Source organism: Gallinula chloropus (assembly GCF_964237585.1).
Source record: "Gallinula chloropus genome assembly, chromosome: 11".
In the NCBI taxonomy this organism is placed as follows: domain Eukaryota; kingdom Metazoa; phylum Chordata; class Aves; order Gruiformes; family Rallidae; genus Gallinula; species Gallinula chloropus.
Window position 1 is genome coordinate 9,138,315 of NC_140096.1, and position 18,751 is coordinate 9,157,065.

An 18,751-nucleotide genomic window follows, 5' to 3' on the forward strand; every position below is an offset into this window, starting at 1 on the left:
CCTGACTCCCAGCCCGACAGGGAAATCCAAACGCAGAGAAGCAAAAGCCATTACGAGCGGTGATTACCCTGCCTGGAAGGTCAGACAGCCCAGTCCCATGGTCGACCCACCAGCAGCTCTGTGTGAGTGGGGTCCTGCTCTGTGCCCTGCTGCTGCCAGAGCACAGTAGAGCTGGAGCTCAGTTCCAGACAGAGCAAGAGATGGAGCAGCCGGGGACTGGGGGCAGAGAGGGGCAAAGGGACTCACCAAAACACTCCTGTGAATGTGAAACGAATCTGTTCCAGCTGCATTTCCCACCCTGGTACGTCCCTGCCTGGCAAAGGAAAACTGCCACAGAGCCACCATGCTCATGGCACGACAATGGCACTGAGCACGGAGCTGTGGTCGCCATCGCTCACCACAGCCAACAGCTCGGAGCTGGGGTCACCATCGCTCCACAGCTCAGAGCTGGGGTCACCATCACTCCACAGCTCGGAGCTGGGGTCACCATCACTCCACAGCTCAGAGCAGCTCAAAGCCCAGCTGCGCCTGGGGAAGCCCCGGGCTGAAGGCACAGGGTGGGCGGCAGATTCCGCTTCGCCTCAGCCTCATCTGGCACTGGAGGGTGGAAAACGGGGAAAGAGGAATAAGTTCACATGGAAAAAACTACTTCATGCCCGAGTTTGACTGCGTTTTCTGGTGGATCAGCAGTTCATACAAAGAGAAGATAATTTCTCACGAGTGAACTGTGCTGAGGGGTGCACAAAGAGCACTCCCAAAACCACGCTCAGCACAACCTAGCCTCTACCCCTCACCCGCTGCCTTCTCTCCTTAGATCTCACCTCCACAGAGATGAAAATGAGTAGAAGTTACTGGCCTCCCTTTCCTTTGAGTCATTACAAATGAAATATTAACCATGGAGGTAACAAAGTGCTTTTAGGAATACACGTTATCTATGTAAGAACTTGATAAAAAGTGGCATCCCCTCAGCATCCCTCCCAGCATCCTCGAGCGCAGCAGCAGACATCCCAACAGCTTGCCCTGAGCCCAGAGAAGTTTCTTCCCCTGACTGCTTTTGGTTTGTGTGGTTCCTAACCCAGAACACTCCCCTCAAACAGAACTGAATTGCTTTTTATAGTCAGCCCCCCAAATGTACTGACAGCACAAAGGTCCTTATGGAAGCGCCCCAAGGCCAGAGCCCCCAGTGAGAGCTGCAAGCCCAGGGCTTCGCTGGGATGCTGCCAGGGGGAAGTGGCAGGCACCCTGAGCTCAGCCCCAGCCCCAGCAAGGGGGTCTGCTCAGCAAGAGGCTGAGGAGGGGCTGTCCTGGGGCTGCTGCAGAGCTGCACCTGCAGCACAGCACGCACGGAGCACAGGCATCACCCGGCTCTCCACGCGACACACACAGACGGTTGCCAATGATCTGCGGGTCTGTGTCGAGCAGGGCAGGGTGGCTGGGGGTGGGGGATGGCTGCGGCGGGTCCTAGTGACACCCCGGGGGCTCCCCTGCCAGGATCACGCTGTCTGACCCAGGAGACTCCATTCATCCCAGGAGGACGCAGGCTGGATGCCTTGTCCAGGCTGCCTGGCTGCTCTCCAGCAGAGGCACCACAAAGCCCCATTCAGCCTCCTTTCCTATCTGGCTTCAGCATCTCCTGGAGAACAGAAACCATCTCATAGAGGGCAGCTCTGCCAAAATAGGGGAAATGGAGCAGAGGGCACAAACTCTCTGTGTCACAGCTCCAGTCTGCTGCACAGCCTGGCCCCGGCCCCACTCCCGCTGGTGTAAATCAGGAGGGATCTGCTGGGGTGACGCCAGCAAGCGGAGGCGCAGCAGAAGGGAGAGGGACCCCTCGCTGACAGAGCGCCATTGTGAGCCCTCCTCATTTGTATTTCACACCCTCTGCCCAGGGACGTGGAGGAGCCGGAGCAGCGCTGCGGGCTGGCAAGGAGGGCTTTGTGCCCAGGCCATACCCTGAGGATGCAGCCCAGTGGGACCCAGGCCAGCGGCTCCTCTCAGGAAAGCCAGGGAGGGGAGGGCAAGGGGATGTGTGGGCTGGAGCTCGCTCTGAAATGCACGCCCACTCGAGGCTGTGGGGCAGCACTGGAGAAGGTGGCAGGTCCCCCTGCACCTCCAGCACCCCTGTGCATGGTGGGTGGTGAGGTGCTCCCCTACCAGCTCCTGTGGGTCAGCACCTCTGCCGAGCCCCCTCCTCACCACAACACCTTTGTGAGTTGGGTTCCTCTTCAGAAACAAAACCCAGAGACCTCCGAGGCACCTGCACAGGACCCCTGCCCTCCCCCAGCCACTTCCAAACAGCGTCCTGCACAGCAGCTGTGTGACGCCTGCCCCGAGCACCTCGCTCAGCAGTGGGGACCGAGAAGCTACAGCACCCACTGTGCAGCCGGGCACCAGCCTGTGCACAGCAGTACCGAGGGGTCCTGACGGGCAGGATGGTGACCAAGCGCCGGCTCTCAAACCCTGTATTTATGAAACGTCCAGGACTCCAGATGGGCTGGGCTGGATCCAGGCCCTGAGCGCTCTCCAAAACATCTCCATTTCAGAGCTGGGTCAGCGCCAGCCCCATCTCAAGCTGCCGCCGAGTAACGTGGAACCTGGACTTCTTGATAGCAGAGCAGGGAAAAGGGATCTCTTCTGCTCACCATGTGCAGGGTTTGGTTTTTATAGCTTGTTCCTTTAAAAGTTTGCTCCATCTGAAAGACTCATTAGCTGCTTTATTTAAATATTTCCTAACAAAAGCCCTGTGACTATAAGCAGGGTCTGCCTGCCCCTCTCCAACACACGCTGACCCGGAGAAACAGTCTGATTCTCAACGGTGCTGAGAGAACAAAGGGGAGGAGAGAGAAGGCAGCAAGGAGAGCCTCCTGGTCACCAGCCCTTGCTCAGGATGGAGGCAGTGCTGGAACTAGGCCAGAGGAGAACCCAAAGAATTCAGGAAAAGGTTTTGGAGCCTCTTATGATTGAAAAATCAGACTAAAAGTCACCGCGCAGACTCCTTCGTGCCAGCAGCCAACAGCCAGCACTGAACGGGGAAGGCTCTGAAGGCAGAGAGTCAAAACCTAGTACAACAGCTGCCTGCTGCTTAAAAACAACGACAGCAACTAAAAATTTAGGAGAAAAGGACTGAATTCAAATATAGCAATAGAAAACAAATCTGTTTACATGTAAACCAGGCGAGCCCAGAAGCACATCTTACCTTGGTGAACCCTATCTGCTCCTTCCGAAAGTTTTCCAGAGGTTTGATCAGCAAATCACTAGCGTTCTGCACCTATAGGCAAAGAAAGGAACAACTTAGTCACAGGACACAGATTAATTTTCTCCTGAGTAGAGGCTGCACAGGGCTAGAAGCCAGGAGCTCTCAATCGTGCTATGTCTGACTGCACACTTGGACTCTGCCTGGATGTGAAGTCACTTAACCCATCTGTACCCACTTTTCCCTGTCTGTAAGAGGCAGAAAACCCCAATCGTGGCACACAAGGCTTTGGGGAGAGCCCTGTAGCTGATGGTGGGTGCCCCCAGCCCACCACCTTCCCTGCACAGCGAGCCAGCACCCACAACGCTGCAACGCTCCCACCAAAGCCCAGGCACCAGCCCACCGGAGCAGCAGCCCCAGCACACCGGTCACCCCGCGGTCCCAGCCGTGCCATGGCAGCTTTGTATCCTCTGCTGTGCTGTTATCCCCCCAGGAGCACACACCAGAACCAGGCATGTTCTCCAAGCACGCTGGACACTGCAACTTGGTTCTCAGTTCAGCCTGTAGCAAGCTGCCCTGCCTGCTCAAAAGGGAGTGAGAGGACACGCTGCTGCTGTGTCCCTTCTGCCACTGCTGCCGGCTCCTCCACCCTGGACAAGCTGGCTGCGCTCCCTCCTGCCACTCCATCACACCACCACGCCAGCCCCACTTTGCAGGCAGCACCTGCCCTTGTCTCGGGGCCATGCTGCCATGGGTAAGGCCCCAGAGGCAGGGACATGGTGAGACGTGAGCATCTCCCAGCAGATACTTGTGATGATGAGTGCACAGCCAGAGAGTGGCTGCTGCAGTTCTGAAACAAGCTGTCTCCTACTGCAGGAGCTCAGCAAGACCACGATGCGCAGGAGCTGCTCCTCAGAGAAGGTGTGATGGAGCCCTGAGCCCACGTGAGCAGAAGATGGGGCTGGGGCCAGCTCCCTGCCACAGGTTCCTTGTGGTCTGACATCCCCATCACAGACAGGCAGGGCTCCACAGCTCTGACCCTATGGGTCTCAAACAAAGGATGGACTTTCCTTCTCCTGAGATACAGCCAGAACCATGGCAGGTTGTCTGTAACAGCCAGAGGGTAACAGCAGTGGGCAAGGAAGAAGGAAAGCTGCCTCTGCCAGGCCTGACAGGCGCTTTCCTGGGACACGCTCTGCGCTCCCTCTCCAGGAATCCACAGCAAACACACCCCAGTCTGTATCACTGGCTCCAGCTCTACCCTGGCACTGAGTGAGGTCCTGCTACCTTCTCCCATGCCACTTCTATGGCAACAGGTTCTCTCCTGAGCTCCAGAGAAGGGAGTGGAAAGAGGAGGGGATAGGACACTACACTGCCACAGCCCCTTCATGTCTTTTAGGTCTGATGAACGTGGTGAGAGTGAAACATTGTGAGGGAGCTGCTGTACAGGACTGGTCCTCTGAGTGGGGGGCAGAAAAAGGATTTACAAAAGCAGGACAGCATCCCTAGAGGCATCCATGATCCCTGAAATGACCCTTCCAGCCACCAGTGCCAGGGGGGCCATGCTACCTGGACCACAATTACTGAACACCTTTCCAGCCCCTTGCTGGTTGCCTCCCACTCCCTGCCTGCCTGCAGACCCACGGAGCAGCCGGTGGCTTCCCGCTGGCGCAGCCACCAGCCTGGCACGAGCTCTCGCTGCTGCACGAGGCAGGGGAAAGCAGAGCCAAGCAGCACATTCCTGGCATACTGCAAAAGCTCTCTACCGAGCCTAACCTTCATGTTTTTCCTGGAATTAGGAGTGAAACGGGAAGCCAACACTGGCTCTAGCTCAGCAGAGGGCACAGCGCCGTGGGAGACCACAGGCAGCATCGCCCTGCGGGAGCTGTGCCGCCAAGGGCAGGGGCATAGGGGGGCCTGCGTGCTCACACTCAGCAAAATCCCTAATAAAGTCTCTGTGTCTGCCTTGAGGGAGCAGAGGATCTGGACAACCTGTGGGACAACCTCTACCCCCCATGCCCAGCACCTCCCCCTTGCTGCTCAGGGCCCACAGCAACAGCACTGTGGACCAGACGCGGTACGAAGCCCGTTCCTGGTGCTCCCAGCTCCCCTCCCATGGGAAGCTTCACAGCAAGGGGCATGGTGCTGCTTGGCCAGGATTTAGCACTGACAAATCACGAGAGGGCGGCGGTTCAGAGCATCTTACCATCATGGACCTCTCCAGCTCTACCTCCTGGAGCAGCTCTGCAAACTCCTTAAAGGACTCAGCTGCAAAGAAAAGAAGAGACCCATCAGTGGAGCTGGGACATGCCACCGGAGCGCGGGGACACACTGGCACCCCAATCTGGCTGCACCACAGCCCTGCTGTCTAAAGGCTTGCCAAAACCCAGTGGGGAGGGTTAGAGTTCTGCCCTAACCAGGGCAAGGCCATGGGAGCATTTCTGTCCTTACGCCCTAGGGAGGTCCTGCCCCCAGCAACCAGGGAGATAATGCCCTGGGAATGGGAAGAGATATTAATTAGGGTTCATTAGGAACTGTACTGCAGGCCAGTGGCAGGGAGGAGGGAAGTGAGGAGAAGGGGCTGCGGTGGGACAGGGCTGGGCTCTGCCATGGCAGAGAGCAGCTGTGACACCGGGAAGAGCTGAGGCCCCTTCCAGGAGCAGGATGAGTCTGCGAAACACCAGCAGCCCAGAATAACAGAGGTGACACTCAGCAACAAGGAACACAAAGTCCATGTGCCTCTGAGGAGAGCAGCGGGTGCAGAAACCGCCACAGGCACTGCCACCACTCCCCAGAGCACAAAACCAAACAGAAAGATCCCCTTGGTCAGCACTGCTCCTGGAGCCCAACTGCAGCACCAGTAATGGGAACCAGCATCCAGGTCCGGCATGCCGGGCTGGGTAACGCAGCCAGGGACAGGCCAGGCACCCACCGCAACCCCCCACCCCCAGCCAGGGGCAGAGGGTGCCCTGTGCTGTGCCCACAGGCCGAGGGCTGCTCCGCTCACCCGCAGCAGCACCGGGGGAGCAGCGCCCGTGCTTGGGCTGAGTCCCGGCTGTCACCCCACAGCACAGCCAGCCCCGGCTTCCAGTGCCACAGAACCGACTCTGCAGCTGCAGACACACGGGAGGGAAGAGCCGCAGCCTGGTGACACAGTCCCTCAGCCGGCACCCTGCAGATGAGTCAGCGAGGTCTGTGCTCCCCTCCAGAGCCAGGCCTCTCAGCCCGGCACACGCCGTGCCCCAGCCACCTCCTGGGCTGCACCACGGCCCCAGCACGCTGCCGCTACTCAGGGTGGTCACAGCTCGGTCTGGGTTGGACAGGACCCCGAGGATCACACAGCTCCAGCCTCAGTGATGTGCTGACACTGTGCAGCACCAAGTGCACATGGCCAGAGCACACCAGGGAAGGAATTACCGTGGGGAGAAAGGGGATCCAGCCTTGGGCTTCCAGGGGGAATGTCAGCACCTAAAGCTTTCACTGGATGCTTCTCCCCTCGCTCCCTGGCAGAGTGTGGCACACATCTCCTGGCTCAGCAGCAGCCCAGCACTCCTGGCCCTGTGCATAGAGACGTGGCTCAGGCTACAGCCCACTGTGGACAGCGGTCTCCTGGAGCACTGGGACAGACCAGCACCACTGGCCTGGGCAGATGCCTGCAAACCCTTGCAGAGCAGAGCAGGGGGCTGCCCCCAGCCACTGCCCCCACACCACACCAGGGAATCACTCCTCCGTGCCAGGAACATCAGCCACCTGGAGCCAGAGGACTTCAGGTGTTGGTGCCTGGCAGGGAGGAACATGCCATCCCATGTCATCGCTCCACTCAGCTCTGACAGAGCAGCTGACTCAGGTCCCGAGGTGATCAGTGGAGGGACTGCAGCTGGTGTAACCTCGGAGCATCCGTAACAATTAACATCCCCAACAATTAACATCCCCAGGGCAAAGCACTGCTGAGGCCAGACAGCATCAGCATAGGGTCTGTCCCCTGACACCTCGGAGTGCTATGTGTGCCATCAGTTATATTCCCAGATCAAACACGTCCCCTGCACCTCGGTGAGAAGCGCTGGTGGATGGTTTGCTTCAGTCCCGATTCCTGCACATCAAAGAGGCTCCTGTGCTCCCACACACACAGGTGCTGGCAGGAGGCAGAGGCTGCCCAGAGGTGTCAGTGCCCCACAGCTGTGTGAGGAGCCAGGGAGCCCTGCAAAGCAGCCCAGCAAAGCAGCCCCATGGGTTTGGTGTGGGAGGAGGTGTGGGAGGTGTGCAGGGTGTTTTGTGGGAAAACCGGGCCTTCTGCTTGGAAAAGCCAAACAAAGATTCCCTGGCAAGAACAGGAGGAGGAGACACGCTCATGTGCTGTCATCTCTTGCTGCTCTGCTCCACCCACCACCCCCCCATTCAGCCTCTGCCATTCCCAGCAGCCTTCCTCTCCCACTGAGTGCCACGGCCCTGCCACACTGGCTGGCCACAGCTCACCGCAGCCCTGCCTCACCAGCTCACCACAGCCCTGCCACACCGGCACACCACAGCCCTGCCACACCAGCACACCACAGCCCTGCCACACCAGCACACCACAGCCCTGCCACACCAGCTCACCACAGCCCTGCCACACCAGCTCACCACAGCCCTGCCACACCGGCACACCACAGCCCTGCCACACTGGCTCACCGCACCGGCTCACCGCAGCTCACCGCAGCTCAGCACAGCCCTGACTCATCAGCTCACTGTGCCAGCTCACCACAGCCCTGCTGCACCGGCTCACCACACTGGCTCAGCGGTGGTGGGCTCTGCTTCCCTCCCAGGACCAGCATGTGGAGGCGGGCAGAGGGGCAGCACAGGGACAGGGGGTGTCAGAGCTCCCCATGGCACCTGTTTGCCCCAGCCCCCCGCTCCCAGGAGGCACACTGAACAGTCACCGACTCCCCTCCTTCCCCTGGGTGCCTGTTTGCCCCAGCCCCCCGCTCCCAGGAGGTGCAGTGACGAGCCACCAACTCCCCTCCCTGCCTCAGGTACATCTGAAGCTCTGCGCCTCGGCCACCCTTCGATTCAGAGCTGACTCATTTCCAGCAGGTTTCACCTAGAGACTTCCTACAAAGGAAATCAGATTTTGAAGGGCAAGCTGCTTTAAACTGCTTTAAATAAAACAATCCAAAGAGCAGGCTTTACTTCCTTCCCCTTTCGGCGATGGCCCAGAGACCTGACATCAGCAATGTCCCACTCGCAGCCGTGCTTCCATAACAAACAGCCTGAGGACAGCTCTTCTTCTTGTGGCTTTTTCAGCCCCAGGAGCAGCCTGCCCAGTGCCCTGTGACCCCCCACAAGCAGCTCCATCCCTTCAGCCCTGTGGCCCTGATGAGCAGCTCCATCCCCTCAGCTTCACCTCAGCCTAGGCAGATGTTCTCAGGGTTTGTCCCCAAAGGTCCGGCCTCAGGGACTGAAGGCTCTCCTGCTGTCCCTCCTGCCAGCTGCCACAAACACAGCATCCCCCTGCACTGTCCCATTAGCTAAGCTAAGAACAGCACTGATGATGCAGTGGCAGCTTTAGGGTGTTTAAGCCCTTGGTTTTAGCTCTGGGGTGCTATGGTGCAAGCCACAGAGTGGCACCGGGCTGGCAGGGACATGGAACAGCTTCAGGAGTGCTAATCCTGGAGCAGAAGTGTGGCAGGGGAATGACACAGTGCCACAGGCTCCCCTCCCAAAAAACAGAGGCTGGCAATCATCCACCATGCAACACCTCTAGCAATTCCTCTTTGCTGGCCGGCTGCAGCCTGGTCCCTTTCTCATGCTGCTTTGTGTCTGTGCCATGTTCTCTGCAGGGCAAAGGCAGCTCTAGGAGCAGCAGCCACACCAATGCTCTGGGCCAGGCGTGCTCCCAGTCCACCTGCGGCACTGGGGGGAGGCCAGTGCCACACCACCATCCCCCCAGTGCCTGGAGCAGGGCTGGAGCCAGGGAAAACCTCCACAGATAATCCACTGAACTGGGAATGCGAAACTCTACCCATGAAATTCAAACAGCTGACAGGCACCAGAGGAACGCAGCTCCTGGTGCTGTTAAAAACCATCAAGCAGAGGCAGATCCCAGGAGAAGATGAGACTTCCACACTGGAAGTTTGCACCAAACAGAAGCAGACTTACCAATATTGATCTCATCGTCTGTCAGTGTGTCACCAATGAAGTCGAACTGGAAGGACTGCAAAGTCTGGGAGAACTTCTGCACTGCTGATGAGTAACCTGGAGAGGACAGAGCAACAGAGCCGTGAGCTTCTGCTGTACTGAACTGGCGAGCTGAAGTTCAGCCTGCACAGAGCAGAACTGCAGCCAGGTGCATAGAAAAATCCATAGAAAAATCAACAGCCACCAGGAATTTAAAGCTCGTTAGAAAACCTGTCAGAGACTGCAGGGAGCATCTGTGTGCTCTGCTGCTGCTTTCCCATGCTGACTGTACCAACAGCCGATTGACAGCCTCGAGTCCCACACGTGTAATAAATTCTGGCATCAGTTTTTAAAATCTGGGGGGATCACCAGCCAAAAAGGTGGTGTGAATGAGTGAGGGACCGTGCCTGCACTACCCCCTGCATTGCTAGCCCAAGAAGATGATGCTCTGGGTGAATTTTTGTCTGTTCTCTCCCACCGCAGACTCGGTGACAAAGGAGCTTACACCACGGTGGCAAACACAGGGCTTTCTGAAACACTGCTACGAAGAGGAGAGAAAGATTGGGCACCACCAAACTGGATGTTAGGACAGAGCAAGGGGGCACGTGGGACCCTGTCAGCTGCCCGGATCGCTCTGCCCCAGCCCCAAGCACCCCGGGACCCCAGGGCCCACCCAGACCTCCAGCAACCGCAGCGTGGGGAGGAGCATGGCTGAGGAGCGCAGGCAGCCCCCACTCTCCCCTCAAAAGCCCCGTTCAGCCGTCTCCTCCTGGGTCAAACCTTTGCTCCTGAATGGGCAGATTCAGGCCTGAATGTGGCTATTTAGGCGCAGCTGCCGGGGGCCGAGCACACACCCGGGGAGCTGCGGCACAGAAGGGTGCCATTGATTTGGTGGAAACCTCGGCAAAGGATTCTCCTCATCCCCACAGCACTCGCCTCAGGCCGGGCCAGGGGCTCCCCTTCAGCTCTCACTCAGGGGAATCTTTGTTCCTCCCCCTTGGCATCTTCCTCAGACGTTGCTGACGGCCCTGCCCAGCCCATCCTCAACCCCCACTGACGTGTATCAGTGGGTGAGCTTTAGTCGCCCCGTTTAAATGCTCACCAGACCCAGAACCAGGTCCTGAGCAGCCCCCCAAAAGCCAGTGGCACCAAGGCAGCTCCTCGCTTGCCACCCTCCCACAGCCTCAGAATGGCACTGGATCCATCACCACCACTGCCTGCCCCAGTCAGTGCCCATCCCTCTGTCAGTGTCTGTCAGTCCCACTCCATGCACGCTGGTGACGAGGCACTGGCCAGCCATGGAACATGTGTCACCAGGAGCCAGGATGCTGCTCGCAAGCCCCTCTCCTGTACAGCGCCCGGGGGCCACGGGGTTTGCACGTGAGAGGGAAGTGGGTTTGCATGTGGAGGGGCCAGGGGGTTTGCACCTGGGGGGCATTCTCTCCCTTCAGTGGACACCCACACATTTCCCCCCAACCCCTGATAAACACAGCTGCCCTGCTCACATAGTGCCTGGCACGCCTGTGGAGAGCCAGCCCGTCGCTGACGGGGTATCAAGGTGCTGCCAGGCTGGGGTTACCCCCACTCTGACCCTCTCAGAGGGCAGCTGCAGGCCCGTGCCCAGTGCAGGTCACTGGTACCCAGCACCATCCCACACTGCCAGGAGCCAGGTGAGAGTTTGAGGGGCCAAGGGACAGTGGGGGCTCACCCCTGTCCCGCATCACTCCCTGCACCTCACACTGCCAATCAAGGAGAAAACAAAGCAGAAATGGAAACCCCCTCGCCCCACTGCAGCTCCACAACCCGTCCTCATGACTCCCCATGGCTGTCAAATTGCACTGGGAAGCTGGAAAAGGCTGGGCAGCCCAAACCGATGCTGAGCTATGGCAACATAAGGAGGAGCAGCTCTGCTTCAGTGTTTCCCAGCTCCCAAACACACACAGCACACCCAGCCAACGGGCTTTCCCTTCAAACCAGCAAACCAAAGACAGGGAAAGTTCATTCCGTACTTCAATAAGAGCATTTTAAGCCAAGGACAAATTTGAGGGTCAGGATCTGACCTCTGGAAATAAATTTTTTGGGGGAAATGTTGCAAGATGCTGATGCACCACAGCCAAGCGTGTGGGGAACTTCTTCCCAGCGCCTGGTCAGCACAGAATGTCTTCCACTTCCCCTTGGAGAGCTGGGCAACAGGACACAGGGAGCACGAGAAACACCACTTGTCCTCCAGCACGCACAAGAGCGGCTGCGGTCCCCGCAGGGAAGAGAGTGCCTGTTGTCACCAGCTCCCACTGAGGGGTGTCCCAGGAGCTGCATCGTGAAGGAGATGGAGCTCATCCGTGCTCCCACCCTGGAGATGGGGGTCTGGCACCCAACCCAGCGCTTCCAGGGGATTCTCTGTACTGGCAGCAGAGCTTTACGAGCTGCCAGACACGACGTGCTTGGCCAAGGGGAGGGATCCTGCTCCACACTGTTGTATTTCCACAGCCTGTACGAACTGTCCCACCAAAACAGCTCAACTCTAAACCAAGGAAGTTACCCTGACTGCAGCTGCTGCAGCTTGGGTCCCAGGGAGCAGAGCAGGGCTGTGGGCCAGGCACAGGTACAGCTCTCAGCAGCAATCCCAATGGAGCAGCCTTGCACTGGTTATCCGTCCCCTGTGCTGCTACCCACAGGCACACACCGCCCTCCCACCCAGCCCTGCCTGCTTCCCAGCCTCAGACGAGCTTTTCACTCTCATTTTCAGTCTCCTCCTTGCCCGGGGTAACCCTGTGGTAAAGGCACAGACTTGCTGACAGGTTGATTTCATTTATTGCTCAATAACAGAGCCCAAAAAAGACCAACACAGCAAATGTTCACACCTATCCTATCCTATCCTATCCTATCCTATCCTATCCTATCCTATCCTATCCTATCCTATCCTATCCTATCCTATCCTATCCTATCCTATCCTATCCTCCTCCTGCTTGGCTCATGTCTCAGACAGACACCCATGATGTCACACCTGGGACAAGCTGGCACACCTCATCACACTGCTCCAAGGACAGTGCCCAGACCTGTTATGTATCATCTCTGCTTCTGAGATACCAGGACAGCCATGACTTTGGGCTCCCACATCAGCACAGCCTCGTCCAGCCTGGCCAGGCAGGGACAGCGGGCACACTGAGCCCCCAAACAGCAGCACAACAAGGCCACCCTGGCACCAGCACCTCACTCAACGCCGCTCGTGAGGAGTGGGAGGTGAAACCCCGTGCTGAAGGCTGGAGCTCCTCACAGGACAGTCTGCAGCTCCAGCACCCATCCAGCCTTCCAAGCCGACCCCACAGCCCTGCACAGCCAGAGGAGTGGAACCTGAAGAAGACCCAGGGCACACAGGGATCTCTGCCTGGCTCCCTGGCATCCAGCACCACAGAGGAAGGCGGTGCCGGTGTTCCCATGCCGGGGGGATGAGCAGCTCCCAAACCTGTTGGGGAGAGCAGAGCACACCCAGGCTGCCGACGGCCACAGGGATGGTGACGCCAAGTGAGCCAACGGCCCTGCGGGGACCAGGGCTGCCAGCTGGCTGTGGGGTACAGCTACAGGGTGGCTCCTTGGGCTGCACCCACTGACAAACCTGCCCGTTCCCCCACCCCACGGCTGGCAGCCGCCTGCTCTCACAGCTCTTCCCAGCCCTGGGCTCAATGCTGACTGCAGCATGTTGACAGGACAGACTCTCTGAGAAATGAAAACCAGAAACAGAGCTGGGCCATGCAAAGCAAGTTCACTCTCTCCTTCCCCAGGAGGAGCCCAGCAGCCCGAGGTGGGGGCCGAGCAGCCCAGCTCCCCAGGCATCAGCAGAGCCTCAGGCAAAGCTTCAGTCGGTAGGGAGAGGGCAGAGCCGCACAGATCCCTGCAGCGCTTCTTGGAGCTCCTCACGAGCAGCCCGACAAGTTTTTGGCAGGGCTGCTCTGGCGTAAGCGGCAGGAGAGGGTGTGCTCCAAGAGCCACGGCTCCCTGCTGTACAAGCAGTACGAACACAGGGAAAACAAACACGAAAACAACAGGCTCTTCTCCGGGGCAGAGCACTAGCAGTCCCCACAGAGAGATCTTATGATCCGCAGAGCCACGGGCCGCATCGCAGGGCAGCTCCCCGGCAGCCACCCTCCCAGGCAGGAGTGACACCCAGCCGCGTCCGCGGGAGCGCACAGCCAGCAGCACTGATGATTTCAGAGTTTCCTTGGGCAGGGGCGCAGAGGGGAGGCAGGAGGCCAGATGAGTCACCCGCGGCACCAGGGGAACACTCGCAACCCTCCTACGAGCGATGCAAAGCAGGTCAGCGCAGGGAGGAACACGCATCCCTCCTGCTCCAAGGACTGGGAGCTGCTGCCAGCAAGGGCTCAGCCCAGCCCACGCCTGCTGGGGGGCCCCCGGGCACCTTCACCCCCACCTGCACCAGGACAGCCCAAACCCACGCACCCTGCGGCACCCTTAGGTGGGCTTGGCTGAGGGCTTGGCCCACCTCGGGGCTCCTCCACAAGCCCCACAACCCACAAGGAATCGGGGGTCTGGCTCTGAGCCTCCACTGCTGAGGGACCCAAGGCACTCCAGACCCCCCAGTTTATCGTCTGAAGGCACAGGAACACACCATGCCTCTTGCTCTCCATTTGCACAGGGCAATTAAAGTTCTAAGAATACCCAGCCTCCACCTTCAGAATCCGCCTTGGCTAGGGCAGCAGGATATAGAAAGGACAGAGAATGGACTGCAAAGAGGAACCCGAATTCTGGCCTTGACTTGTATTTAAGAACTTCACCTCGGGCTGTTCAGCTGCTTGGACAGTCACAACTGGTGACTGCACATGCACCTGCGCCCAGAATCCGGTGACAAAAAGGGCCACCAGCCAGGAAAAGCCGGCACAACCTGGGGCGAGGAGGCTGCAGAGCGAAGCCAAAGGCAGCGCCAGCAACTGCAGCCTCCCCACAACCAGACCCAGAAGTTTCTTCACACGTGCCTGTGGCTGACACGGTTCGAAACGCCTGTGGTGCTTAGTCAGGACAATCCCTGCTGCCCGCTGACCTTCGCTGGCGGTTTCAGAGCAGCTCCGGTTCTGCTGTGCTCACCACCCAGGGTAGAACTTGGTTCTTTTTTCCTATAAACTCCCTGGTCCTTCCAACGACACCGAAACTCCCCAGTGCTGAGGGGCTGAGTGGATCCACAGCCGGGCAGGCAGGGATGGGTGCTGCAGCCGTGTTCCCCGGGCAGGCATGGCACAGCACTGGCTGAGGAGCAGCGCAGCAGCACAGTGCCCTGGGGAGGATTGGGGCTGCAGGACACACAGGGCTGCCATGGCTGGCACACAGCAGGACAGAAGCCACCTGGGAAGAGCGTGTGGGAGAACATGGGATGCTGCATCTGTAGTTACTGGTTGACACCAAGAGAATTATTGAATAAAATATTCCAAACATTTCTCCAGAAAAGGCCAGAAACGCTGAGTCTTCACGGGGTGACTCAAGAGGAAACTCTTTGGTCAGCAGCAGGGCTGCTGTGAGCCCCTGGGCTGTCAGACACATCAGAAAACATGGATAACACCCACATCCTCCCTGGGAAGGAGCAGGGAGAGGCAGCAGAGTGTGCATGGAAAGCATCTCCTGTCGCAGCAGAGAGACAGACACTTAAACCATGGAAATGCCTGAACCTCTTGGCCCAGCCTGGCCCTCCCTGCTGAGGTGCACGGGATGAGTATCAGGGTGCTGGGCTGGACAGAGCCATCACAAAATGCCATGTGTGGGTTTGCTGGAAGCTGGACCTGCTCACCAGCCCCGGTGCTGGCTGGGCCCATGGGTGGGGATGGGGGGACATGACCCCAGCCGGTGCTTCTGCCCTGGGGCAGGACCCAGGTCCTCACCAACCCATCGTAGGGAGTGAGGCTCCCACAGAGCCCAGCACCACGCAGCTCACCTGGGAGCTGCCATGCAGGCACCAAGCCCCAGGCATCAGCCACACAGCAAAGCACCACGGCACCACCATACAGGGCAAGAGAACTGCTCTGGCCGGGAGCAGAACCTGATACACACATCAGGGAGCCCCGACACAAGGCAGGGTACAGCTCACAGCTGGAGCAGGCAGATACTGTGCCTGCTCCTTGTCTTTCCTGTCTGTGCCTGAAGATACAGCCTTGGTGGCTGGGGGAGGGCTGGCTTTTTGGGAGGGCTGGCTTTTTGGGAGGGCTTTTGTTCTCTTTCTGTTGCTATTGTTTCTTAGTCTCTGGTTGAAGCACGTCTGGTTTAAATTTGCACCAACTTAAGGCCCTGGATTCTGTGCACAGAGACTGCAGCCCTGGAAAACGAGGTGCTTCTGAATCTGCTGGCTGCAAAGACTCCTCTCCCCTTCCTACCTGTCCTGAGAGGCCCCACAGAGCACAGACCTTCCCCACAGAGCGCGCAGACCCTCCCCAGGGAGCACAGACCCTTCCCAGGGAGCACAGACCCTTCCCAGGGAGAGCAGTGCCCGTGCATGTGAGCTCAAACCCACTGCACTGGTGTACAGGCACAGCCACCGATTGCAAGGTCAGCATCCCTTTGGAGCTGCTGCAGGGCACCAGGAATTGGAACCCCCACTCCACTCCAGAGCCCACAGAGCACATAAAAACTGGTGGGATTTTTTTCCAGCTGAAGAAATCACATGAGTATTGTTATGCACATCCTATCAGGTCAAGGACATCAGATCACTTCCACTGCCAGGTCTGTGCCTGGTATCGGGTGTTTCCAGCCCTGCAGAGTGTTGCTGTGCCTCCCACAGACCTACACACAGTTTATCTGCCCGAGGCCCCCAAGGTCTCTGTGCAAACAACTCCCAGGCTCCCACTATCACCCCTGCCCCGAGATGGTGCCAACCACAGCCTGCAGCACGGGGAGACTGGCACCGAGTATGCAGGTCTCCAGACCCTCAAGAAGACACCTCTGTGCTGTTACCACAGGCTTCCTTTTACTTGGTTCCTGGCTAAATTAGCAGGTCCTCAGTGTCTGTAAATCTGGGTGTTGTGGGTTTAGGTGTAGGAGGTGCCTAGGTGCACACAATATCACCCCAAAGCCACTGGTAGGACAAGCTGGTGGCTGATGTCTCTGCAGACAAGCAGGAGAAGTCAGGAGAAAACACTAGAAAGTCTCAGCAGTAACCAGATGAAACCCCCAGCGAGGATGGGGCAGACCAGCAAGGAGAGGACAAGTACAAGGAGAATACATTATCGCTGGAGGGGAGTGATGAATTTTCCAGCCGGGCATTTTTCCCCTGCTGAAGCCCAGAAAGAGCTTAACATCCCCTGCTCTGGCACAACGTGCTGCAGGAGAAAGGTGTCCCTGCAGCCGTGAGCCATCCATCCCCTTCTGCAGCCAGCCCACGGCAGCTCCTCCTGGTGCCACCAGGTCCAGCTCCACAGGGAAACAGGAGGCTCCAGTGCTGCCACAGTGGGAAAGCGCCAGGGAACCAGTAACAAATCCCAGTCTGTGTTCTGCCTCCACGATGCTTTCCCCAACGTCCTGAATTCAGGAGGTGAGAGAGAAGGGAAGGGGCTGGCACCAGCTCAGCTCCAGGCTGGACCGTGCGGTCCCTGGCTGCCCACAGTCAGGCTCAGGCTCCCCTCAGCTGAGCAGGACACTCAGACAACACTGTTACTTCCTCCTGTTCTCACACCCCATAGCTGGGGTAATGAGGAATGTCACAGCCCAGGGCAGGTGCCCGAGACCTTATTCAGCTGGTTATGCCCAGACAGGGCCCATTCTCTGCTCTGGGAGCTGTGCTGGCTGGTACGGGGTCCAACCCCACATCTGTCCAAGTCAAGGTACTGACTACTGCTGGGGTGCAGCATCAGGACAGCACAAGACTACAAGGGGAGCAGGAGGAAGAGGACAGACCCATTTTTAAGAGGTCAGACAGGCTCAGCAGCGGCTGCGTTACCAGTCTGGCCAGCGGCACCAGAGACAGGCTGATGGGCATCTCACTGGGACTCTGGATCCCCTGTGTACCCCAGAGCAGCTCTCCACAGGACAGAGGCCTCTGTGTACCCACACGGCGGGTTCCTGTGCACACCCTCAGCCGCAGGCTGGCTCCCAGCCAGGCTGCCTTTGTGGGAGGGGGTGTCTTTAACACCCCCCAGGCGCCACGACGCCCAGCCCTGCCCCAAGCGCAGAGCTCATGTTTGCCTGGAGAGCTCCAGCCTTTCCCACGCCAGCAAAGACACACGTGGGGTGCTCAGTCCTCTTCCAGGGGAGCCTGAGGGCTGCTCAGGCATCGGCAGAGCCACTGCCTGGCTCTGACACACCGAGTGGATGGATTCAGGCACAGTCTCTAGAGACTTCACAGGAGCCAGCACATGGGGCTGCTGCGGGAGCCCGGCAGGCAGCGACCCCAAGGCTGCCGTGGCCTCTGCCGACTCCCCCCTGTCTGCACCCCAAAGCATTAAACAAACCCCCAGGCACCACCTCTGACAACAGCAGGGAACTGGGGTACCATGCCAGGGAGTGCAGAGCCCCCGAGCTGACAGGCACTGCACCTGTGGGCTAGAGGATGATGGCAGGACCCTCCTGCGTCTCCAATTAGCCTCCATCCAGGGGAAAAACCTCTCCTTACTGGCTGCCGTGTGCCTCCTGGGCACAGACACCCCTTCACATCCCTTTATCACTCCATCCTCCCAGAACAGAGCGCTCGCTGCCTGGGCAGGCTGGCTGCCCACATGCCAAGTCAGGGGCCATCTGCTGCCCCACGCAGCACAGAAATCCAGTTCAAAGCCACGTACGCCACATTTGCATGAGAACTCAAAGCTCCTCCAGCTTCAAAGCACAGTTTACACCACAGCAGCGCTCCTACATTCATAGAGAGAGACATTTCTCAACTCCATTTGATATATAATTGCAGGAGGAGATCAAAGGCCGGGGGAAATGGGAGGCTTTGCGTTGCCACACACGTAGATGGGTGCAGCGAGCAAGACAGATTCCCAAAAAACCCCACTGGATTGAGCCATGGGGAGAAAATGATGTGAAGAAGCCAACCTTACAATGACTATGATGTGACACAGCCACCTTCTGACACTGTGCTTGTGGCCTGGAGCACCCAGCCTCCAGCAGCTCGTGCCTGGCCACCACAGCACAGGGCCACGAACCCTGGGGCACGAAGAAGCTACTGCCAGATGGATCCCTGGTGCCCAGCCTGAGCAGACAGACCAACAGACACCAGCCCAGCACTCTGAGAAAGGCAGGCCTTGCAGCTTTGGTGGGGGCCAGTGAGGAGAGCCAAGTCTGGCTTCTGGGGTGAGCAAAGCCCTGGCATGGGGAATGCTGCAGGCAAAGGCAGACCAGCACCCCCACCCTGAGGAGGGAGAGGGGCCGGGGTGGATAGCCTTCCTCCCAAGGTGGGGGGTTCGGCTCTGCCAGCAGAAC

At 58.6% G+C, this 18,751-nt stretch overlaps 1 protein-coding gene across 1 annotated transcript in view; it reads right to left on the reverse strand.

Annotated features, from left to right (window-relative positions):
- OPHN1 (oligophrenin 1) overlaps window positions 1–18,751 on the reverse strand; it is a gene marked incomplete at its 5' end in the record, with an annotated part of 48,722 nt that overhangs the window by 25,570 nt on the left and 4,401 nt on the right. The window contains 3 exons of the mRNA XM_084269252.1: window positions 3,197–3,268; window positions 5,400–5,461; window positions 9,326–9,421. Coding sequence (XP_084125378.1) covers window positions 3,197–3,268; window positions 5,400–5,461; window positions 9,326–9,421 — 230 coding nt within the window. The remainder of the gene's footprint in view (window positions 1–3,196; window positions 3,269–5,399; window positions 5,462–9,325; window positions 9,422–18,751) is intronic.